Below are 22,879 nucleotides of genomic sequence, written 5' to 3'. Positions count from 1 at the left end.
ACTGCCAGGCTGGCAAGGATTGGCCTAGGGGTGCTCTGCACTTATCGGGGGGGGGGGGGTCTTGAGAAACCCCTAATTGGCATGTTGGTGCGTTGGGGGGCTAGTCAAGAGAATGGGGCACCGTTTAAAAATGGCGCTCTGATCTCTTCCTGCACTGGAAGTTGAGCTCGCTAGCGCAGGGAATTAGTGTAAGTACGGCCTTAAAGGCACTCCACGCAAAGCCTGAAAAAGAAGCAGAGTTCCGTTTAATAGTCATAGATTATCATGGAATTTACAGTGCAGAAGGAGGCCATTCGGCCCATCGAGTCTGTACCGGCTCTTGGAAAGAGCACCCTACCTAAGGTCAACACCTCCCCACCCTATCCCCATAACCCAGTAACCCCACCCACACTAAGGGCAATTTATCATGGCCAATCCACCTAACCTGCACATCTTTGGACTGTGGGAGGAAACCGGAGCAACCGGAGGAAACCCATGCGCACACGGGGAGGATGTGCAGACTCTGCACAGACAGTGACCCAAGCCGGAATCGAACCTGGGACCCTGGAGCTGTGAAGCAATTGTACTATCCACAATGCTACCGTGCTGCTCTCTGCGCTGGTAGGACCGGGAAACACCCCGATAAACCCACCCAAAATCGATTCTGTTATTCCCATTAACTTGTGCCCCAAGTGAGTTAGATTGTCAGATTAAAGGGGTCAGTGTCCGTCTGTTCCACCTGGAATGTTTCATCCACTGTGTAAATTGTTCGAAGAGTGAATTGAATAAAGCGGGTAAGTGGTGTCTGACATAAGAAGGGGCATGGTTAACTTGTTAGTTATTGTGGGTTTTTTTTAAGATCTCTTGGCTTTAATCGGATGCTATACTAGTTTTGCTATCCTTCATGTAACTGTTAATGAATCAATAAAATTCCTGACAGACATCACATTATCCCGAGAAAATATTAGTGGGTACATACCTATCATTATTGATCTAATGCAAGGGGGACTCTGGAAGATCAGAGTTTATTAGGAATGAGCTTTCAACTAAGTGTTGGACCCTAATTGATCAACATTTTCCGAGTTTATTCCCTCCACCATCAAAAAGCAAACTTGCCCTTCCCGGGGAACGCTGAAATAGATGACAATGGGAAATCGGCCACGAGTAAGAAATTCAAACCCAGATTTATAAAGAATGATTCACTCGAGATTATATATTCCCGTTGCACTGACATGTTTTTCGCTCTTTCCGTCTTTACTATTTGGTGCTTTTAAAAAAAATGTTTTTTCTGAAATGCTAGACCAATATCATTAATATGTTAATATTTGTCCAGAATAAAAAAAGTACAACATCAATATGTGGAAACACGTGAAGCCTAACACACTAATATGAAAACTGTGGAAGGTTTTTTAATGGATATATCAGAACAAAGACTCCAGTGAGCATTGCAACCAGATCATTCTCCCTTTTTTCCATTTGTAAAAAATGTGCTGATAAAAAGAATATGACTGTGCATATTGGAATAGTCAGCTTTTTAATATTTTTTAAGCAGTTTTGTTGGCAACTGAAGTTCAGAGCTGTTTCTAACTGGAGCCAGAGTTATTTGTGACCTATTCAGGGTTACACTGATCATAACAGCTTTTGAAAACCGCCTCTAATTCACCCAGTGCTTTTCGGAATGTGACACCTATCTTGGGACATGAAAGCTTCCATCTATTTGGAAGGAGATATCTGGAGCCTTTGTTACTTTTGTTTGTTCTGTTACCAGGGACATTTAATGTGACACATTTTATTGAACCAGTTAATATTTTTTATTGTGCCCATGTTATCAATCTTTGCTTCACTCATTCTTATGTACAGGGATGAGAAAAACCTGTTTGTCAGAATTGTTCCCCCTCTGTCTTCATATTTGTAAGGGTTCTAGTGAAGCTTCTTGATTTGGTCTCAATCTGCCCAGCAAGCGTTCCCATATTAATAAACAGTGTATACTGAACATCTGCATAAAACAGATCATTGTCTTTGTAATAGCAGAATCTTAGGTTGGAGTCCCAAAGGTTTTCACTGTGTTTGCTTTGATGTTATTAAACTCTGTCTGTTTCACTAATCGTGAACCTAATTACCACATCTGCATGGCACGAAAGTTAGCTCTGTGGGTCGAATGGGATTAACAATCTTTGCATGTTGCTCCTGGGCCTTTTGCTGCATCAGTAGGACAGTTTGTAGCACCTTCGCAATAAGACTGCTGTAATTATGCGGAATCAATAAGTTTTTTTTTGTGTTTGTCTTTGTTGTTTGTTTGATGTGGTCTGAAGGATGCTGTGGGCAAGGTGCTGGACCGGTGGGCAATCATGTCCCGGGAAGAGGAAATCATTACCCTCCAGCAGTTTCTGAGGTTCGGAGAAACCAAATCTATCGTGGAGCTGATGGCCATTCAAGAGAAAGAGGGGCAGGCTGTAGCTGTGCCGACTTCAAAAGCAGACTCCGACATCAGGACTTTTATAGAAAGCAACAATCGGACTCGGAGCCCGAGCATCTTGGCTCACCTCGAGAACAGCAACCCTTCCAGTATTCATCACTTTGAAAACATCCCCAATAGTCTGGCATTCCTACTTCCATTCCAGTACATAAATCCCGTTTCTGCTCCTTTACTCGGCCTCCCCCCCAATGGGGTCATGCTGGAGCAGAGCCTGAGATTGAGAGAACCCAACCTTCCCATCCAGAACGAGCATGTGGAGAGCAGTGAGTCCGAAGTGTCTGTTTCACCTTTTCGGAGCGACCAAGGGAGCAGCAGGAACGCCCTCAGCAGCATCATCAACATTGAACCCAAAACCGAGCAGAACCGCTTGTCCCCCATCCACTCTCCGACCGCTCCTGCAAACCACATGGTCAAGACTGACCATTCGAAAATTAGCCTTCTGAGTTCAAAAATCCAGAGGATGAAAAGAATTGGACTGACCCCTAGAAAGGGCCGAGTGGTCTGCAATGCCTGTGGTAAGACTTTCTATGACAAAGGTACCCTCAAGATCCACTACAACGCTGTGCATCTGAAGATTAAGCACAGGTGCACGATCGAAGGCTGTAATATGGTTTTCAGTTCCCTGAGAAGTCGCAATCGTCACAGTGCCAATCCCAATCCTCGTCTGCACATGCCAATGCTGAGAAACAATAGAGACAAGGACCTCATCCGAGGTACATCTGGAGCTGCCACCCCAGTCATATCCAGCATCAAATCAAGTTTAAACCTAACGTCTCCCAGGCGACCATCCCTGAGCTTCAACTCTTCGTCAGTTGACCCAGTTCTTCAGAGCCCACTGGTGTTCCCTCCGCTAAAGACTGTAGAATCCGTCCCTCCGTTTTACAGGAATCTGTTGACACCCGGGGAAATGGTGAGCCCTCCAACATCACTCCCCACCAGCCCTATAGTGCCCTCGCTTGATCAGCCTTGTATCCCTGAGCCGCACCCATCCATGGCCCAGGAGCTGGCAGCTGACCTCGCCCCCAAGAAAAAATCCCGCAAATCAAGCATGCCCGTTAAGATTGAGAAGGAAGTGATTGACACGACTGATGAGTTTGACGAAGATGATCAGGTCAGTGAGAATCATGTCAATGAGGGCATCCACGATGAGGAAATGGATAATGTCAGTTGTCACAAAGAAATGAGTCCCACCATCCACATGCATAGCGGCAGGAAAGCAGATGAGGAGATAGGCCTTGGTGGGTTTGAGGATAAGCAAATGGGTAGCATCACTTCTGAGGAGCAAGAGCATGACCCAGACTTTGAAGATGAATCTGAAGGTTCCGAGTCTAAAATATGCGACAATCCCACAGAAAATGATGAGCAGGTGCACCGAGAGGTTTTTGATAAGGAGGAGATGTCAAGCAGCAAACTTGAAGACAATGACTCTATTTCCCCTCATCCACAGACCATTAAAATAAAGGAAGAGTTCACTGACCCAACCTATGACATGTTTTACAGTATCAGCCCATATGGGTTGTACAATGGTGGAGGAGGGAGCATCGTTGCCCTACAAGAAGGCTTTTCTCCATCAATGGGATACAGCAATCCCCATAAATACTCACCAGAGAGTGAACTCTATTCCAGCGCTGATCCTAAGATCTGTTACGTCTGCAAAAAGAGCTTTAAAAGTTCGTACAGCGTGAAGTTACACTACAAGAATGTTCACCTGAAGGAGATGCATGTTTGCACAGTAGAAGGTTGCAATGCAGCGTTTCCATCCCGCAGGAGTAGAGACAGGTATTTTCATTTGTCTGATATATTGTTGATATGTTTGATTTTATCTTTGCTCTTTAGCTGAATGCCAATTATTTAAAAATTAAGTGTTTTCTTTCAGATTTTTGTTTTTATCAGTTTTTACTTGTTTTCTTGTAAGTTAATTGTAGAGTTAAATATAATGTGTTAAAAAACCACTGAGAAGGAAACTGTTTTATGCGATGCAGACCTGTGGTGAAGTTCTTTGATCTACTTCCCTGTGAAATGATAGAGAACACATTTGTCTTGGCATCTGCCATGTCATTGAGACGCTTTATCAAACAGTGGCGGGTGTGTCAGCGCACAGCACAACAGCTAATGTAAATACTGGGAATGCCGAAAGTCCAAAATAAAAATGGGAAATGCTGGAAAATACTGAACGGGTCAGGCAGCATCCGGGGAGAGAGAAATGTTTGGGGTTGGTGACACTCGTCAGAACTGCAACAAGTTTGAGGTTTAACAGTTTATTTAAAAAAAAATCTTTATTGTCACAAGTAGGCTTACATTAACACTGCAAGGGAGTTATTGTGAAAAGCCCCTAGTCGTCACATTCCGACGCCTGTTCGGGTACACACACGGAGAATTCAGAATTTATTAACAAGTTCAGCGAGGGGGGAGGGGACACAAAAAAAATCCAAGAGGAATGTCTGTGACAGGGTGAAAGGGAAAGAGATTCGCTGACAATAGGACTGACGTTGCCAGTTATCCACAGAACGGCTGGATGTCGCCCCTCCCTCAGGACAAACAACAGAGGACCAGAATCTGCTCAGTTGTTGACCCTCTTGCTGCGTGACGGAGATTGAACAAGAAGCAAAATAACTGCAGAGTGAGATTAAATTTGAAGAATAAAATAAAAATTTTCATTAACAAACATATTAGAGTAGCTCTTCATCTCCTATCACAAATCTGGTTAAAATGCGACCGGGAAAACCAACACTTGACACGTCCAATCAGTGCTCCAGATTCATCACTGAACCTTCCATGTCGTTCTGCTGCTTTCAGTTTTCCATTGGCAGTCCTGATTCCAACATCATACTTGTCCCTCCAGTACCAATTTAGACAGCAGTAGGCAATTCAGCCCCTCAAGCCTCTTCTGCCATTTAGGTAGATCATAACTGATCTGTACCTCCACCCCGTTGACCCACCGTGGCTCTATAACCTGAATCCCCTTCCCCAATTCACCCCCAGCCTCAATGTTTCTTTGGGAGAAAAAGTCCCAGATTTCAATGATCTTTTGAGAGAAGAAGTGCTTCCTGACATTACTCCTGAGCAGCTTAGTTCTAACTTTAGCATTCTGTACCTCCTTGCTCTGAATTCTTAACCCCCTCCCCGCAAACGGAGGGCATTCTCCTCCCTGTGATTCACTGTCCACATAAACTGAACTCCAATTCTCAACCTGCCCAGACGGATTTAAACTCGTGCTTCTGTAAATTTTTAGTCCAGTATTACATAAATTACTGAAGCACTGTACCATCAGATTGAAAGTGGGGGAGCCAGTGAGACACCACGTGTGATGTACGAGACACTGGTGGGGTATGGATGGAGTTACTGATCTCCGTTGATCTCCATTGTGTAAAAATGGGACAATGTCAGGAAAAGACCCAGCAGGTTTCCTCAGGGAGGGGAGAGGAAACTTTAGACAGCAAATCACCCAAGAACTCTTTGGACATCTCTACGATACTGGCTTTAAGAGACATTGGCAACAACATCTGCACTTGTGTAGCATCTGAAACACGGTAAGGTGCCCCAAGGTATCAAACCTTCACAGCAGTGGGTATCAAACAAACTTGACATCAAACTGCATCACGGAACATTGGGACAGCTGATCACAAATCTGGATTAAGAGGGGCTTCGTAAAAGGGAGTTGGGAATGACAGAATTTTAGGGAGGGAATTCCATAGTTCAGGCCTTGGGCAGGCAGAGGCACTGCTGCCAATGGCAGCATGATTATAAACCGGAGATGAGGAGGGGGGGGGTTGTATTGTTGGTTGCAGATTCATCATTGGGGGAACTCAGGCAAAAAGAGTTTCTGTGACTTTGCCCTTAATCTGAAACTTCGTGTTTAAAACGGTTTGTTTGCTAAAAAGTGAAAATACCTTTTAGAGGCCGTGGGGACTTGCATTAAAGATCCGGGAACCTCAACTCACCCTAAATATAACTATCTTAGGCACATACGTTCCATTCCTGAAAGCCAATTGATGAAGGATAGCACTTGAGCCAATCTTTACTCAATGGAACATTTATTCACAGACTGAAACATGACAAGCATACGCCTCCTAACTCAACCCAGACCAGAGTTTCAGTCAGTGTCTCTTTATATCTGTTCAAGTGAAACTCCAGTTAGTGCCTTCCACCTGCATAGAATTAAAGACAAAGATATAAATTTCACAACACAAAGCTAAACGGTGAGCACACAATTGAGGTCCCAGAATGATCATTTGTTTATTTAGTCAATATAAAAACACAATGGTTAATGCTCGGGTGTAACCTGCGTTAAGCAATTTAGGACCTAGAAAATCCTAAAGCAACCGTCGCAAAAATACACCCATTGAGACATAAAACCATCTTCTTGTGATGTCACTGCTCAGGCCAGCATTTCTTCGCTAGTGTTGTTCGGGCGAGAGCAACCATTGGAGAGGACATTTGTGAGGCTGTGGAGCAAACAAGCACAAGACAAATTGTACTTCCTCTAATCCCAATGTCGGAGGTCAGAGAGCTACCCAGCTAGCGATCACACTTGATGTTTTCCTGGAAGACTTTAAAAAATATATTTTTATTCTCCTTTTCATATTTTCTCCCAAATTTGCACCCACCAACAATAAGCAGCAATGAATATAATGTCAATCCCCATATCAATGATCCCATCCTCCCACCAACCCCAAAACATTAGCCCGCATGTTAACACAAACAAATAACAAAAAGGAATCAGGAATCACCCATAGTCACCATTAACACACACCGCCCCCTTCCCCCAACACCTCCCACTAATGTTCAATGTTATCCAATTCTTCAAAGTGCAGAATGAATAATGCCCATGAATTGTAGAATCTCTCCATCCTTCCCCTCAGTTCAAACTTAACCTTTTCAAGCATCAAGAATTCCAGCAAGTCCCCCCGCCACGCCAGGGCACAGGGTGGAGAGGTTGCTCTCCAACCCATCAGGATCCGCCTTCGGGCGATCAACGAGGCGAAGGCTACAACATCTGCCTCCGCCCGTTTCCAATCCCGGCTGGTCCGACACCCCAGATATGGCCTCCCGAGGGCCTGCGTCCAGTTTCACGTGCACCACTTTAGAGATTACCCTAAACACCTCCTTCCAGTAATCCTCCAGCTTTGGACAGGACCAAAACATATGAACGTGGTTTGTGCCCCCCCCCCTCAAAATCCACGCACATCTTCCACCCCCTCACAGCCGGCTCATCCTCGCCCTTGTGAGGTGTGCTCTATACACCACCTTCAGCTGTATCAACCCCAACCTCCCACACGAGGTGGAGGCGTTCACCCTCCGGAGCACCTCACACCAGAACCCCTCCTCCAAACCCTCTCCCAACTCTCCCTCCCACTTGTTTTCCTGGTAGATTGATCAGGTGACCTCTGGTCATTTGCCATTTGATCAGTCACACATTATTGACTGCAGTAGAAAACACTGAAGTAAATCCCACTTGTACATCAAAAGCATCTTGGACACCCATAGCTTTGAACTTTTGGATTTTGTGAAATTCTGCATCCTCTCCACAATACACCCCCTCCTCCTCCGTGTACCTCATCACAATACACCCCCTCCTCCTCCGTGTACCACATCACAATACACCCCCTCCTCCACCGTGTACCACATCACAATACACCCCCTCCTTCACCGTGTACCACATCACAATACACCCCCTCCTCCTCCATGTACCACATAACAATACACCCCCTCCTCCACCGTGTACCACATCACAATACACCCCCTCCTCCACCGTGTACCACATCACAATACACCCCCTCCTCCACCGTGTACCACATCACAATACACCCCCTCCTCCACCGTGTACCACATCACAATACATCTCCTCCTCTGTGTACCACATCACAATACATCTCCTCCTCCTCCGTGTACCATATCACAATACACCCCCTCCTCCTTCGTGTACCACATAACAATACACCCCCTCCTCCTCCGTGTACCACATCACAATACACCCCCTCCTCCTCCGTGTACCTCATCACAATACACCCCCTCCTCCTCCGTGTACCTCATCACAATACACACCCTCCCCCCCCCGTGTACCTCATCACAATACAGCCCCTCCTCCTCCTCCGTGTACCATATCACAATACACCCCCTCCTCCTTCGTGTACCACATCACAATACACCCCCTCCTCCACCGTGTACCACATCACAATACACCCCCTCCTCCGTGTACCTCATCACAATACACCCCTCCTCCTCCGTGTACCTCATCACAATACACCCCCTCCTCCTCCGTGTACCTCACCACAATACACCCCCTCCTCCTCTGTGTACCTCATCACAATACACCCCCTCCTCCTCCGTGTACCTCATCACAATTCTCCCCCTCCTCCTCCGTGTACCTCATCACAATACACCCCCTCCTCCACCGTGTACCACATCACAATACATCTCCTCCTCCACCGTGTACCTCATCACAATACACCCCCTCCTCCCCCGTGTACCTCATCACAATACAGCCCCTCCTCCTCCATGTACCACATCACAATACACCCCCTCCTCCTCCGTGTACCTCATCACAATACACCCCCTCCACCGTGTACCACATCACAATACCCCCCCCTCCTCTGTGTACCTCATCACAATACACCCCCTCCTCCTTCGTGTACCGCATCACAATACACCCCTCCTCCTCCATGTACCACATCACAATACACCCCCTCCACCGTGTACCACATCACAATACACCCCCTCCTCCTCCGTGCACCACATCACAATACACCCCCTCCTCCTCTGTGTACCACATCACAATACCCCCCCCCTCCTCCGTGTACCTCATCACAATACACCCCCTCCTCCTTCATGTACCGCATCACAATACACCCCTCCTCCTCCGTGTACCACATCACAATACACCCCCTCCTCCACCGTGTACCACATCACAATACACCCCCTCCTCCTTCGTGTACCGCATCACAATACACCCCTCCTCCTCCGTGTACCACATCACAATACCTCTCCTCCTCCGTGTACCACATGACAATACACCCCCTCCTCCTCCATGTACCACATCACAATACCTCTCCTCCTCCTCCATGTACCACATCACAATACACCCCCTCCTCCTCCGTGTACCTCATCACAATACACCCCTCCTCCTCCATGTACCACATCACAATACACTCCCTCCTCCTCCGTGTACCATATCACAATACACCCCCTCCTCCACCGTGTACCACATCACAATACACCCCCTCCTCCTCCGTGTACCACATCACAATACACCCCCTCCTCCTTCGTGTACCGCATCACAATACACCCCTCCTCCTCCATGTACCACATCACAATACACCCCCTCCTCCACCGTGTACCACATCACAATACACCCCCTCCTCCTCCGTGTACCACATCACAATACACCCCCTCCTCCATGTACCACATCACAATACACCCCCTCCTCCTCCGTGTACCACATCACAATACCTCTCCTCCTCCATGTACCACATCACAATACACCCCCTCCTCCTTCATGTACCACATCACAATACACCCCCTCCACCGTGTACCACATCACAATACACCCCCTCCTCCGTGTACCACATCACAATACATCTCCTCCTCATCCGTGTACCACATCACAATACACCCCCTGCACTTTGTACCACATCACAATACACCCCCTCCTCCTCCGTGTACCACATCACAATACACCCCCCTCCTCCACCGTGTACCACATCACAATACACCCCCTCCTCCTCCGTGTACCACATCACAATACACCCCCTCCTCCACTGTGTACCACATCACAATACACCACCTCCTCCTTCGTGTACCACATCACAATACACCCCCTCCACCGTGTACCACGTCACGATACATCTCCTCCTCATCCGTGTACCACATCACAATACACCCCCTCCTCCACCGTGTACCACATCACAATACACCCCCTCCTCCACCGTGTACCTCATCACAATACCTCTCCTCCTCCTCCATGTACCACATCACAATACACCCCCTCCTCCACCGTGTACCACATCACAATACACCCCCTCCTCCACCGTGTACCACATCACAATACCTCTCCTCCTCCTCCATGTACCACATCACAATACACCCCCTCCACCGTGTACCACATCACAATACACCCCCTCCTCCATGTGTACCACATCACAATACACCCCCTCCTCCTCCGTGTACCACATCACAATACACCCCCTCCTCATCCATGTATCTCATCACAGTACACCAACTGACACACATACACAGACATACACAACACACACACACACACACACACATGACCATCAACACACACTGACACTGATACAACACGCAGATTCCAACACACGCAGTCTCATACTGACACACCAAAATACACACACATTCAGACACCGTCAAGCACACGTGTGTGGACACACTGACACACATTCTGTCACCTACTTCCACAGACAGACACATGCAGACACACACACACCAGCTGAACTGCACACACTTGTAGGCATGTACAGTACATACACAATGACACACACCAATTGCCACATGCGTCCTGACTTGGCGCACAGAGGCGCGCATACACACCCATACACAGGCCCACATACACACCCACACACAGGCACAGAGACATCCACACACAGGCACACATACACGGACACACACATGCACGCCCACACGCAGGCCCCCACCCACATGCACGCACACACACACAGGCACACATACACACCCACAAACAGGCACAGAGACACCCACACACAGGCCCACATACACACCCACACGCACGCACACACACAGGCACACATACACACCCACACAAACGCACCCACACACAGGCACACATACATACCCACAGGCACACATACACACCCACACATACACACCCACACACACGCACACATACACACCCACACACACACAGGCACACCCCCCCCCCACACACACACACACACACACACACAGGCACACATACACACCCACACACACACACAGGCACACATACACACCCACACACACACACAGGCACACACACACAGGCACACACACAGGCACACATACACACCCACACACACACACAGGCACACATACACACCCACACACATTGATACAGATACGTAAATATAACAGGTTTGGGGAGCAGTTCTTTCAAAACTCATTTTATTTTATGCAGACAGCGTATTGAGCCACCTGCTCTGTTTGTCACTGTGACCTCTGCCCTTCACTTTCCACCTGCGGTTGTATTCCTGTGTACAGAGTGAGGAGATGTGAATTCCAACTCCTGTCTGAAATACAAAATTGATTTAATACAATAATTAAAATCTGGACAGCCTGTCACATACAAACTGCTTCTTAGTCCCGCGTCCCTGCAGCATCAACTCCAGCCAAACACCCCTGCCAGTCTGTGCTCTTCCCGCAATGGTCAGAGCAGAATCTTACTGAGGGGCTAGTTTAGCACACTGGGCTAAATCGCTGGCTTTTAAAAAGCAGACCAAGCCAGGCCAGCAGCACGGTTCAATTCCCCGTACCAGCCTCCCCGAACAGGCGCCGGAATGTGGTGACTAGGGTTTTTTCACAGTAACTTCATTGAAGCCGACTTGTGACAATAAGCGATTTTCATTTCATTCATTCATTACTCTGGGCTCTGGCCTCCAATCCGGCCCAGTCTCAGCTTTGACATCAAGACTGGGCCCAAAATTAAGACACTGTTTAAAATTCCAGAAGATGTAAAACAAAAAGTAACTTGTGCAGTTGTTTTGTTAAACTGTCTGTTTCTTGGTTATCGCACCCCTTTGTGGCCTCCCTTCCTGCTTAATCATTCACTCAGCCCCAGTACACTGTCTCTATCACGGTGAGGCCCTGCAGACCCCAGGCCTTTTCACTTATCTCAGCTCACAACACGGAATAATTTGTCCACTTTTTTTCGAGGATTGTCAAGATTTATCAGGGCAATCCACACCACAGAAATCCCCAGTTTATATAGTTTATAGCTCAGGACCCAGTTCACTACAATACAGCAAGGTGTCAGTTGTAATGCATTAGAGAGAGCTCATGGCTCGGGGTCAGAAGGTTATGGGTTCAAACCCGACTCCAGGGACTTGAGCACAAAATCCAGGCTGGCATAGAGTTCCCCTGTCAGAGGGTCAGCATTGCGGGAGTGCCGCACTGTCAGAGGGTCAGCACTGCGGGAGTGCCGCACTGTCAGAGGGTCAGTACTGAGGGAGTGCCGCACTGTCAGAGGGTCAGTACTGAGGGAGTGCCGCACTGTCAGAGGGTCAGCACTGCGGGAGTGCCGCACTGTCAGAGGGTCAGTACTGAGGGAGTGCCGCACTGTCAGAGGGTCAGTACTGAGGGAGTGCCGCACTGTCAGATGGTCAGTACTGAGGAAGTGCTGCACTGTCAGAGGGTCAGTGCTGAGGGAGTGCCGCACTGTCAGAGGGTCAGTACTGAGGGAGTGCTGCACTGTCAGATGGTCAGTACTGAGGAAGTGCTGCACTGTCAGAGGGTCAGTGCTGAGGGAGTGCCGCACTGTCAGAGGGTCAGTGCTGAGGGAGTGCCGCACTGTCAGAGGGTCAGTACTGAGGGAGTGCTGCTCTGTCAGAGGGTCAGTGCTGAGGGAGTGCTGCACTGTCAGAGGGTCAGTACTGAGGGAGTGCCGCACTGTCAGAGGGTCAGTACTGAGGGAGAGCTGCACTGTCAGAGGATCAGTATTGAGGGAATGCTTCACTGTCAGAGGGTCAGTACTGAGGGGGTGCCGCACTGTCAGAGGGTCAGGACTGAGGGAGTGCTGCACTGTCAGAGGGTCAGTATTGAGGGAATGCTTCACTGTCAGAGGATCAGTAATGAGGGAATGCTGCACTATCAGAGGGTCAGTACTGAGGGAGTGCCGCTCTGTCAGAGGGTCAGTACCGAGGGAGTGCTGCACTGTCAGAGGGTCAGTACTGAGAGAGAGCCGCACAGTCAGAGGGGCAGTAGTGAGGGACTGCTGCACTGTCAGAGGGTCAGTACTGAGGGGGTGCCGCACTGTCAGAGGGTCAGGACTGAGGGAGTGCTGCACTGTCAGAGGGTCAGTACCGAGGGAGTGCTGCACTGTCAGAGGGGCAGTACTGAGGGAATGCTGCACTATCAGAGGGTCAGTACTGAGGGAGTGCCGCTCTGTCAGAGGGTCAGTACCGAGGGAGTGCTGCACTGTCAGAGGGTCAGTACTGAGAGAGAGCCGCACAGTCAGAGGGGCAGTAGTGAGGGACTGCTGCACTGTCAGAGGGTCAGTACTGAGGGGGTGCCGCACTGTCAGAGGGTCAGGACTGAGGGAGTGCTGCACTGTCAGAGGGTCAGTACCGAGGGAGTGCTGCACTGTCAGAGGGGCAGTACTGAGGGAATGCTGCACTGTCAGAGGGGCAGTACTGAGGGACTGCTGCACTGTCAGAGGGTCAGCACTGAGGGGGTGCCGCACTGTCAGAGGGTCAGTACTGAGGGACTGCTGCACTGTCAGAGGGTCAGTACTGAGGGAGTGCTGCACTGTCAGAGGGTCAGTACTGAGGGGGTGCCGCACTGTCAGACGGTCAGGACTGAGGGAGTGCTGCACTGTCAGAGGGTCAGTACTGAGGGAGTGCTGCACTGTCGGAGGGTCAGTACTGAGGGAGTGCTGCACTGTCAGAGGGTCAGTTCCGAGGGAGTGCTGAACTGTCAGAGGGACAGTACTGAGGGAGTGCCGCACTGTCAGTACTGAGGGAGTGCTGCACTGTCAGGGGGTCAGTACTGAGGGAGTGCTGCACTGTCAGAGGGTCAGTACTGAGGGAGTGCTGCACTGTCAGAGGGTCAGTGAATAGATAAAATCCTATGACACCGTTTGGAAGAATAGTAGAGGAGTTCTCAATGTCATCCCCAATATTTATCCCTGCAGCATCATTAGAAGAACAGATTATGTGGACATTGTGATGTTGCTGTGTGCAAACCCTTTCCTACATTAGACCAGTGACCACACTCCAAATTACTTCATTGGCTAGAAAGTCCTTTGGACCTGATTAACAGTCAGTTCCAACACAGATGGGTAATTTTGCCCCTGAGTGACAGTATTGAAGGGACAATCCGTCTCCCATCATACTGCTCTCCTCGTTCTCGTTGCCAGTGACCTGAATGTAACGCAGCAGCTGGATCAGTTTCACCAAGTTTATACAATTGAATAAAGTTTGAATTACTCCATTGCCACAGACTCAAAAATTAAACTAATTTAGGAGTGAGACTCATCTGGGTGTAACTTAATTCATTAAATTTTGGTAAATGACTCCTGGGGAGCTCTCTTGTTGTACCATGTCCTTTAAAAAGACAACCAATTTTTATTTATAAACTTAAATTTGTATTTCAATTTCTTCTCCATTCCTCAGCCAGTTTCGATATCTTGGGTTCACGTCTCCCACTAATACTTTCTTCATTATTCTCAATTTCAGTTTGTTAATCTGTTGAACATTTCCAAAAAGGGAGGGTGGGTTTGGTTTTCGGGGATTATGAAGCTTGACAAAATAGCAGCGGACGAATAAAGGACCAATTAATGCAGACGTACCAACCCCCTCTGGGCCACATCATCACCCACTTTTGCCACAGTTAACTGTGCCATTGAGTTCTGACTCACCCTTGGGATGCTGACTGTCCCTAAACCATCCCCTGCGTTATGCCATTCAACTCTAGCTGTCCCTAAACTGTGCCATTGAGCTCTGACTCACCCTTGGGATGCTAACTGTCCCTAAACCATCCACTGCGTTATGCCATTCAACTCTAGCTGTCCCTAAACTGTGCCATTGAGCTCTGACTCACCCTTGGGATGCTGACTGTCCCTAAACCATCCCCTGCGTTATGCCATTCAACTCTAGCTGTCCCTAACCTGTGCCATTGAGCTCGGACTTGTCTTTAAATCTTGCCATGATGCTAGACCATGCTAATGAGCAGTAACTACCGTTAAACTGTGCAATAGGAGATTGAATGTCACTAAACTGTCATTAAGCACTGATCGTAGCTGCATAAGGCCATTGACCTCTAACCGAACATTGGCTTTTCCTAAATCTCTGATCTGGCTTATTTGAATAATTATTCTGAGTGGATCATGCAACATTGGCCCTTTTCAAGGAGTCAGCCCAATAAACCAAGCAGATTGTCAGGTCCCAATTGAAGATATGTATACACGTCCCCATCTGCTCTTTAAGGTGGGACGAGAAGATTCCATTGTACTATTTGAAAGAAAAGCAGGGAAGTGCTCCAAAATATCCTGGCCAAGCAACATCACCAGAACTGACTATTTGGTGCTCATGTTGTTCTGAGTGAGAGTTCGCTGTGCACAAGTTAGCGATTAAATTTCTCCATTACAAAAGTTAGTACACTTCAAAAGTATTTCACTGGGCTGCAGAGTGCTCTGGGTATTAGAGAGTTTGAAAGGCGCTATATGAATGAAGGCACCTGTTTATGACCTCTCACATGTGCAACTGATCTTGATAATTGTTCAAATACCCGTGGTTGAGTTAAATGTGAGGTGTGAAAGAAAACTCACCTTTGATAAACAGCACTGAGTGTCAGGGCAAGTAGATCAAGGATGCAGCACCCAAACCTAACCCCTGTTTCCCCAGAATGGACATGCAAAGAGGTAGGTGCGAGGCAGCGTGCTCTGTTTGGCACCAATCACAACTCTTCCTCAGTGGAAACCAGGACATTACACTTTATCAAACACGGTAAGTGGGTTTGTTATTGTGTCCGTTATCTGCTGGATTGAGTGGTAACTGGTGAATACCAGAGCTCAATCAAGGTTTCTGACGAGGAAATGACGCCCAACAGTGCCATGAATCTCATGAAGCATAAAACGACGTAAGCCACAAAGGGCAACATCTTCCACACCTAATTTTCACCCCAACAAATTCCCCTAGCATGAAACATTGCAGCCCATTGGAAACCTGTAAAGCTTAATATGCTCATAGCTTTCAGCACCATGACCTTTAATTTATTTTAGACTGAGGAAATCTTCTGATGCACAGACTGTCATCCAATTTAACATGTAAGTTGTGAACATATCTGTCACTCCAGATAATGTTTTAAAATTCATTCTTGGCAAGGCCAGCATTTATTATCCATCCCTAATTGCCCCTGAGAAGGTGGTGGTGGTTGCCTTCTTGAACCGCTGCGGTTCCCGCGGTGTTGGTAGGGAATTCCGGGATTTTGACCCCACGACAGTGAAGGAACGGCCGATATGTTTCCAAGTCAGGAGGGGAACTTGAAGCTGGCACTGTTCCCAAGCATTTACTGCTCTTTTCTTTCTGGATGGCAAAGGCTGCAGGTTTGGAAATTGGACTCCTCCATAGTTGAGCATTGCAGTATTTTTCTGTGCGGACACTGACTCCGCCCTGACAGCTGGAGCCAAGACTCAGTTCTCAACTCTCCCATTCCAAGGGTTTCCTGTAGGCTTTGTTGTCCAGCCTGCCTAGGGCAGCGGCAGATCTCGATGAAGAATCTTCTGGAGTTCCTTGTTGATTTTAGCCCCTTGAGAGGGAGAGAAATTTCCCAAAACAGTAATCTGCTGCAAGCAAGGGCTGTTTGAGGCTGCAGAGAAACTCTGGGGCCTGATGGAAGGACAATCAAAACTTAATCCAAAAATGTGCTCTTAAATAAATACAACAAAAAGGAGAGTACTGTCAAGGGAAAAAAGAAAACACTTCCATAAAGTAGAAAGCAAAGCCGGAGGATCCTGCTGCTTGGGAAATGGCGAAGGCCCCATTAGACCTCTTGTCACGGGCCTCGAGTCCGGGCTTCTGTACTCCCAATGCAAAGCAGCAGAATGATCAAAGTAGAGAGACGCATCCCTCCCCCACAACCTGAGTGTTTCTCAATCTTTTAAAGGTACTGATGCCATGGAGCAAACAACTCTGCTGATCCTGCCGTCACGCCTGTGTTGACTCCGTGTCAGCAACACGTCAGCAATGCCTCTGTTCTCCCGCACCTCGTCCCTGTGCACTCCCTACAGCTAATATGTTACTTTCATCCTTCAGAGTTCCCCTTCAGTTGATCCACTGAAAGGACCCACGCATCAATGCACATGATCCTGTGTGACTTACACAGCCGATTCCCACATTGAACGACACCATTGCAACATGTGGCAAATAACCATTTAGAATGAGTTTCTTTAAACATACAAAATGCATTCTAGAAGGAGGTAGAAGGGAAGAAAGGGCATTGAACTAGGGATGAAAATCTTACAATTTTCCATTGCTCAAAAATCCTTACCTCTTTGCATCACTCCACACAATATACAAAGCCATTATACTTGCATTCTTTGGTACAAAATCTCAGCATTCTTCACAATGTCATTGTTTGACTGTGGTTCAGGAGGTAGCATTCTTGCCTCTGAATCAGATGACCAGGGATATCTAGCTTGATCCTGCAGTGTAGAATTGAGGGCGCGCTGTCTTGTTCGGTGAGACATTTAAACCAAGGCCCGTCTGCTCTCCCGGGGCCAGTGGTGCTATTTTGCAGATGAGCTGAAGAGTTATTCCCAGTGTCCTGGCCAATAACTACCTCTTAACCAGTACATTAAGCAAATTATTCAACCTGTACCCCGAGATCTCTTTGTTTTGTAACTCTCCCCAACTCCCTACCATTAACCGAGTAGGTCCTGTCCCGACTCAATCTACCAAAGTGTATCACTTTGTTGTTTGTGGGAGCTTGCTGTACACAAACCAGCTGCCACATTTCCTACATTACAACAGTAATATCCTGCATCATCTGTAAACCGCTCCTCGAGGCTGTAAACGGTGCTGTATTAATACAACTTTCTGATGGCTGCGGTGCACAATTTAAGACTCCGATTGTTGGGGCTTTGGGTTGAATCCAATACTGTCAACAACAAAATCGACATCCTCTTTCATTGCCTTGTTGCTTCGGAACAGATAGGTACCAAAGGTTGAAAATATCTTTCTTCTTTTGTTTTTTTATGAAGTGGGGAGGGGGGGTGGCTGCTGGCAATCGGGATAGTTTTGAAACATTAGAGCTTTGCACGCTTGGTGAAAGGGAGCACTGTGCCTTATTAAAACACCATCGATTTCGAAAATATGTTACAGCATTTCCCCATGGTAAGCATTTTTCTAGTCTCTGCCCACTCCGTAAAGTTGAGTATTCTGGTGTGTGAATGTGTGGAGGTTTTACTACAAATAGAATTCCCTTACCAAGAATATATATTACCAGCCATCTATATTAAATGCACCCATGTAGGTAGACGCAGAGCTTAATTTATACTATCCTTTGGCACGGATTTCACACTGGTGGATCTCAAAGGCAGTTACATATCCGGCCGTTCCTCATTGACTTTTCCTGGCATGGCTTCACTGTGATTAGTTCAATGATTGTCTGTGGCTTTGACTTTGATGTGCCACAGACGCAGCCTGTGCAGAATACACCTGCAGACATTTCAGAAAGTGGTCGACCGACTTCTATCAGACAGTTTAATGACAAGCTCCTCGTAATTGGCTGTCATTTGTACCGTTGTATCAGTTTGAGATCGAGGATGTTCTACCTCTCTGTTTCTAAGCAAAGTGGCATAAAGTGAAGCATTTCCCTTTTCAAAATTAATGTCAAACCACATAAAAGCATTCTATATATTTTTGCATGGAATATGATGGACCAAATCACTTCCTGCTCATTCTTGTTGCACAGAATTCCAACAAAGTCAAATGCCATCTTCTCGTTAGTCTGCTGCTTAAATAAACTACTTCACCTTTAGGGGTAGCACAGTGATTAGCACTGCTGCCTCACAGTGTCAGGGTCCCGGGTTCGATTCCAGCCTTGGGTGACTGTCTGTGCGGAGTCTGCATGTTCTCCCCGTGTCTGCGTGGGTTTCCTCCGGGTGCTCCGGTTTCCTCCCACAGTCCAAACACGTGCAGGTTAGGTGGATTGGACATTCTGGATTGTCCGTTAGTGTCCAAACATCTGCGGGTTAGGTGGGATTACGGGGTTGCAGGAATAGGGTGGGGCCTGGATGGGGTGCTTTTTCAGAGGATTGGGGCAGATTCGATTGGCCAAATGGCCTCCTTCTGCACTGAAGGGATTCTATTGATTCTAGTTTTATTTCACTGTACTTCAAACCACACGTCATTCACTCCAAACATCAAATCGTGTCCAATACTCCTCATTGGGTTGAACTCTCCACCTATTCCTGGAAAGCTGTGTAAAACTCCCAACCACTTGCTATCACTAACCTATCAATCGCTACCCCAATCCCATTGCATCAATTTACGATACATTAAACACTTTAACATACGCTGCTGTCGTGAATGTGGAATTAACTGAAATCTTCAAATGGATGACAAGAACTGGCAAAACTCTTCATGTATTAAAAATATGAGGCTTGTCGGAACATTCCATTGCAAAATGTATTTAATGCTCCTGTGTCAACTTGGCCCCATTATAAAAGTGTCCACACTGACCTGTAAAACATAAATTGTTGTTCTTGTTTAAATTGAGCTGCCAAACGATTGATTAATTAGCCTGTGATCTCTAATTTCACTTACAGCCCTCATCAAAGCACAGTCCTGATTCAAGCATGCATTCCTTATCAAAGTAATTTTGCAGTCATAGAGATGCAACTTCAAACGTTTGACATCAAAAATGACTTTATTTAGAATTTTTATTCATGTATTTAGAGCATGTCATAAAATGGTGAAAAAACAAGAATTTGTTTAATTTAGCTGTATGTTTTCGTTGATGAATTTATATAAATTCATCCTCTCCTTGACTGACAACCAAGTCTGTATTTTCCGGGAGCCTTGAATATTTCAGTGGTTACAGAGAAGGAGTGTAGGAGAGTAAGGAGCAGCCAGCATTGTTTCTGCCCCTGTAATTAAATAACTCCAGCCCTTGTGCAGTTTACCAAGCACGGAGAGATGAAATGAGAGAGTCGGGTACAGGGTTGCAGCACCCTGACACCGAGAGAGTTGGTGGTAAATCTGTTGCAGGGAATTTGTTCCCACATTTTGGTGCTCATCCGTCTGTTCCTGCTTCCATGAGTAGCTGTGACGAGCAGCCCCTGTAGCATCTGCCGCGACGGCGGGGGGCTGAAGCCAAACTCAAACTTGGAGCTTGAACCGTCGATTGTATGAAAAGTGATGGGATTCTCGCACCTCACACGCTCTGCTACCTTTCATGAAATGTGGCCTTTGTTCAAATTCTGGGACTCAAGTGGCCCCGTCATCAGCCCAAAATAAGAGTGATTAAAATTTAACATCCAGTAACGGTGGACTCTGATGTTGATCGCATATAGTGTTGTCCCTGTAGGAATGAAGGCAAGGCCGCAGTGACACAGGTCTCATAAAAAAACCATCCGGAAAAGAGCCAGTGTGCTGTGGATGGAGGTGTGCAGAGATCATTTATTATTAATGAGGCTGATATTGCAGGGACATTAAGATTGTATGAGTAGGGGTGGCAGGTAGTGGCTTTGTGTGTGTGTATGTGTGTGTGGGGAGGCGGGGGGGGGGGGGGCTGCTGATACATAAATACAAAAGCTCTGAGGTCGTGTAGATACAAAAAGTAACCATCTAATTCTGTGCCCTCTTATCTCTCTCAGTGGCCGCTAGTGGAGCTTGTCTGGGTCAGAGACTTCACCAGTAATTGTGTGTTACGGTCTTTAAAGATCATTTGTGCTGTCAGTCCAAATTCAATGAATACCAGTGAGCACTTTGTTGATTTTTTTATTTGTTGTTGAGATGATTGCTTTTAACAGTCTCATTTATTACTTGGGCTTGACATTAGCGCAGAACATTTTGGTTTGTATGGATCGCATAATCACTCAAATAATAAATTAACAAGTACTCTAATTTATGGCCATGTGTGATAGTAACTGTCGGGATAGGACAAGGTCTGCAGTAGTTGCAATGTGTCATCACTGCTCACATTTTCACCCATAATGAATTCAGTTGTCAAATCGTAGGACAGGGGCGCAGGCTATCCTGTCCAGGGAGCCTCTGTCAGCGCTTTGAGAAATGCCCAGGTGGTCCCACTCTATTCCCAAAGCCTTGCAAATCTTTCCCCGTCACGTATTCCTCACTCCCTCTGAGTTCCTGATCCTGCTTGTACTTTCGAGGAAAAGCAGACAAAAGCGAAGCGATGTCCGGCATGGTACACCCTCTGACAAAGATTCCCCGGGAACGTTGGGGATTTGTGGATGCCTTCGCTACTCGGGAATGATGTGAAAGAAAGGAAATAGAAAGTTAGGTTCCAATACCTGAAAGGAAGGGTGGACAACTGATTCAATCATAACATTGAAATGTGAATTGGATAACTACACAACCCAGGTAATTTTTGCAGGGCTGGAGGGAGAGGGTGTAAAAATTGGGTCAGTAGAATCCTTCCCTAAAGTGAACAAGATGGGTTTTTACATGTGATAATTTCATGGCCACCATTCCTGAGACTGGCTTTTAATTCCCGATTTTATTAATTAATTTAAAGGCATGGTGGGCTTTGAACCCATGCCCGCAGACAACCAGCTCGGGCCTCGGGAACACTAGCCCAGTGACGGTATTCTTTATAATCTTTTTTTAAAATGATCTTTATTAGTGTCACAAGTAGGCTTAACACTGCAATGAGAGGCAGCACGGTGACACAGTGGTTAGCACTGCTGCCTCACAGCACTGAAGACCCGGGTTCCATCCCGGCCCTGGGTCACTGTGGAGTTTGCCGTGCCTTGTTTAAATTCTCCCCATGTCTGCGTGGGTCTCATCCCCACAACCCAAAGATGTGCAGGTTAGGTGGATTGGGCACGCTAAATTGCCCCTTAATGGGAAAACAAAATAATTGGGTACTCTAAATTTATTTTTAAAAAACACTGCAATGAACTTACTGTGAAAAGCCCCTAGTCGCCACATTCCGGCGCCTGTTCGGGTACACAGAGGGAGAATTCAGAATGTCCAATCCACCTAACAACACTTCTATCGAGACTTGTGGGAGGAAACCGGAGCACCCGGAGGAAACCCACGCAGACACGGGGAGAATGTGCAGACTCCGCGCAGACAGTGACCCGAGCCGGGAATCGAACCTGGGACCCTGGCGCTGTGAAGCAACAGTGCTAATACTGTGTTACTGTGCCGCCCATCACTCCATTAAAAATTAGTTTAAACTAAATTTCACAAGTAGAATTTCACACACTGATCATTTTAAAATGGGTTTATAGCTACCCTTCTGCTCATTCACCCTTGAACACTGTGTTCTCTGTGTGGTGCTTTGTTACACTCAGCACTTTAAAGGATGGGGAAGTGAAGGAACCTTTTTTTATTTCTACAATCAATTAGTAATGATAGAGAGATGAATTCTACATGGGAACAATTGCACAATACAAAGAGGTTTTATTTTCTAAGTTTAAATGGAGGTTCAGCAGACATACAAATAAAAAAAAGATGAACTATTACCTCAAAATATCAGTAATGGTTAAAGACAAGGCCTAACCAT

General features: G+C 46.9%; 1 protein-coding gene across 8 annotated transcripts in view; it reads left to right on the top strand.

Annotated features, from left to right (window-relative positions):
- Positions 1-22,879, top strand: part of bnc2 (basonuclin zinc finger protein 2) — an 813,736-nt gene that overhangs the window by 618,300 nt on the left and 172,557 nt on the right. For all 8 annotated transcript variants that reach the window (XM_072517502.1, XM_072517504.1, XM_072517499.1 and 5 more), the window contains one exon: positions 2,292-4,234. In XM_072517502.1, coding sequence (XP_072373603.1) covers positions 2,292-4,234 — 1,943 coding nt within the window. The remainder of the gene's footprint in view (positions 1-2,291; positions 4,235-22,879) is intronic.

Source organism: Scyliorhinus torazame, chromosome 9 (assembly GCF_047496885.1).
Source record: "Scyliorhinus torazame isolate Kashiwa2021f chromosome 9, sScyTor2.1, whole genome shotgun sequence".
In the NCBI taxonomy this organism is placed as follows: domain Eukaryota; kingdom Metazoa; phylum Chordata; class Chondrichthyes; order Carcharhiniformes; family Scyliorhinidae; genus Scyliorhinus; species Scyliorhinus torazame.
The sequence above is the reverse complement of the archived record's forward strand: the minus strand, read 5'-3'. Positions and strand labels throughout refer to the sequence as shown.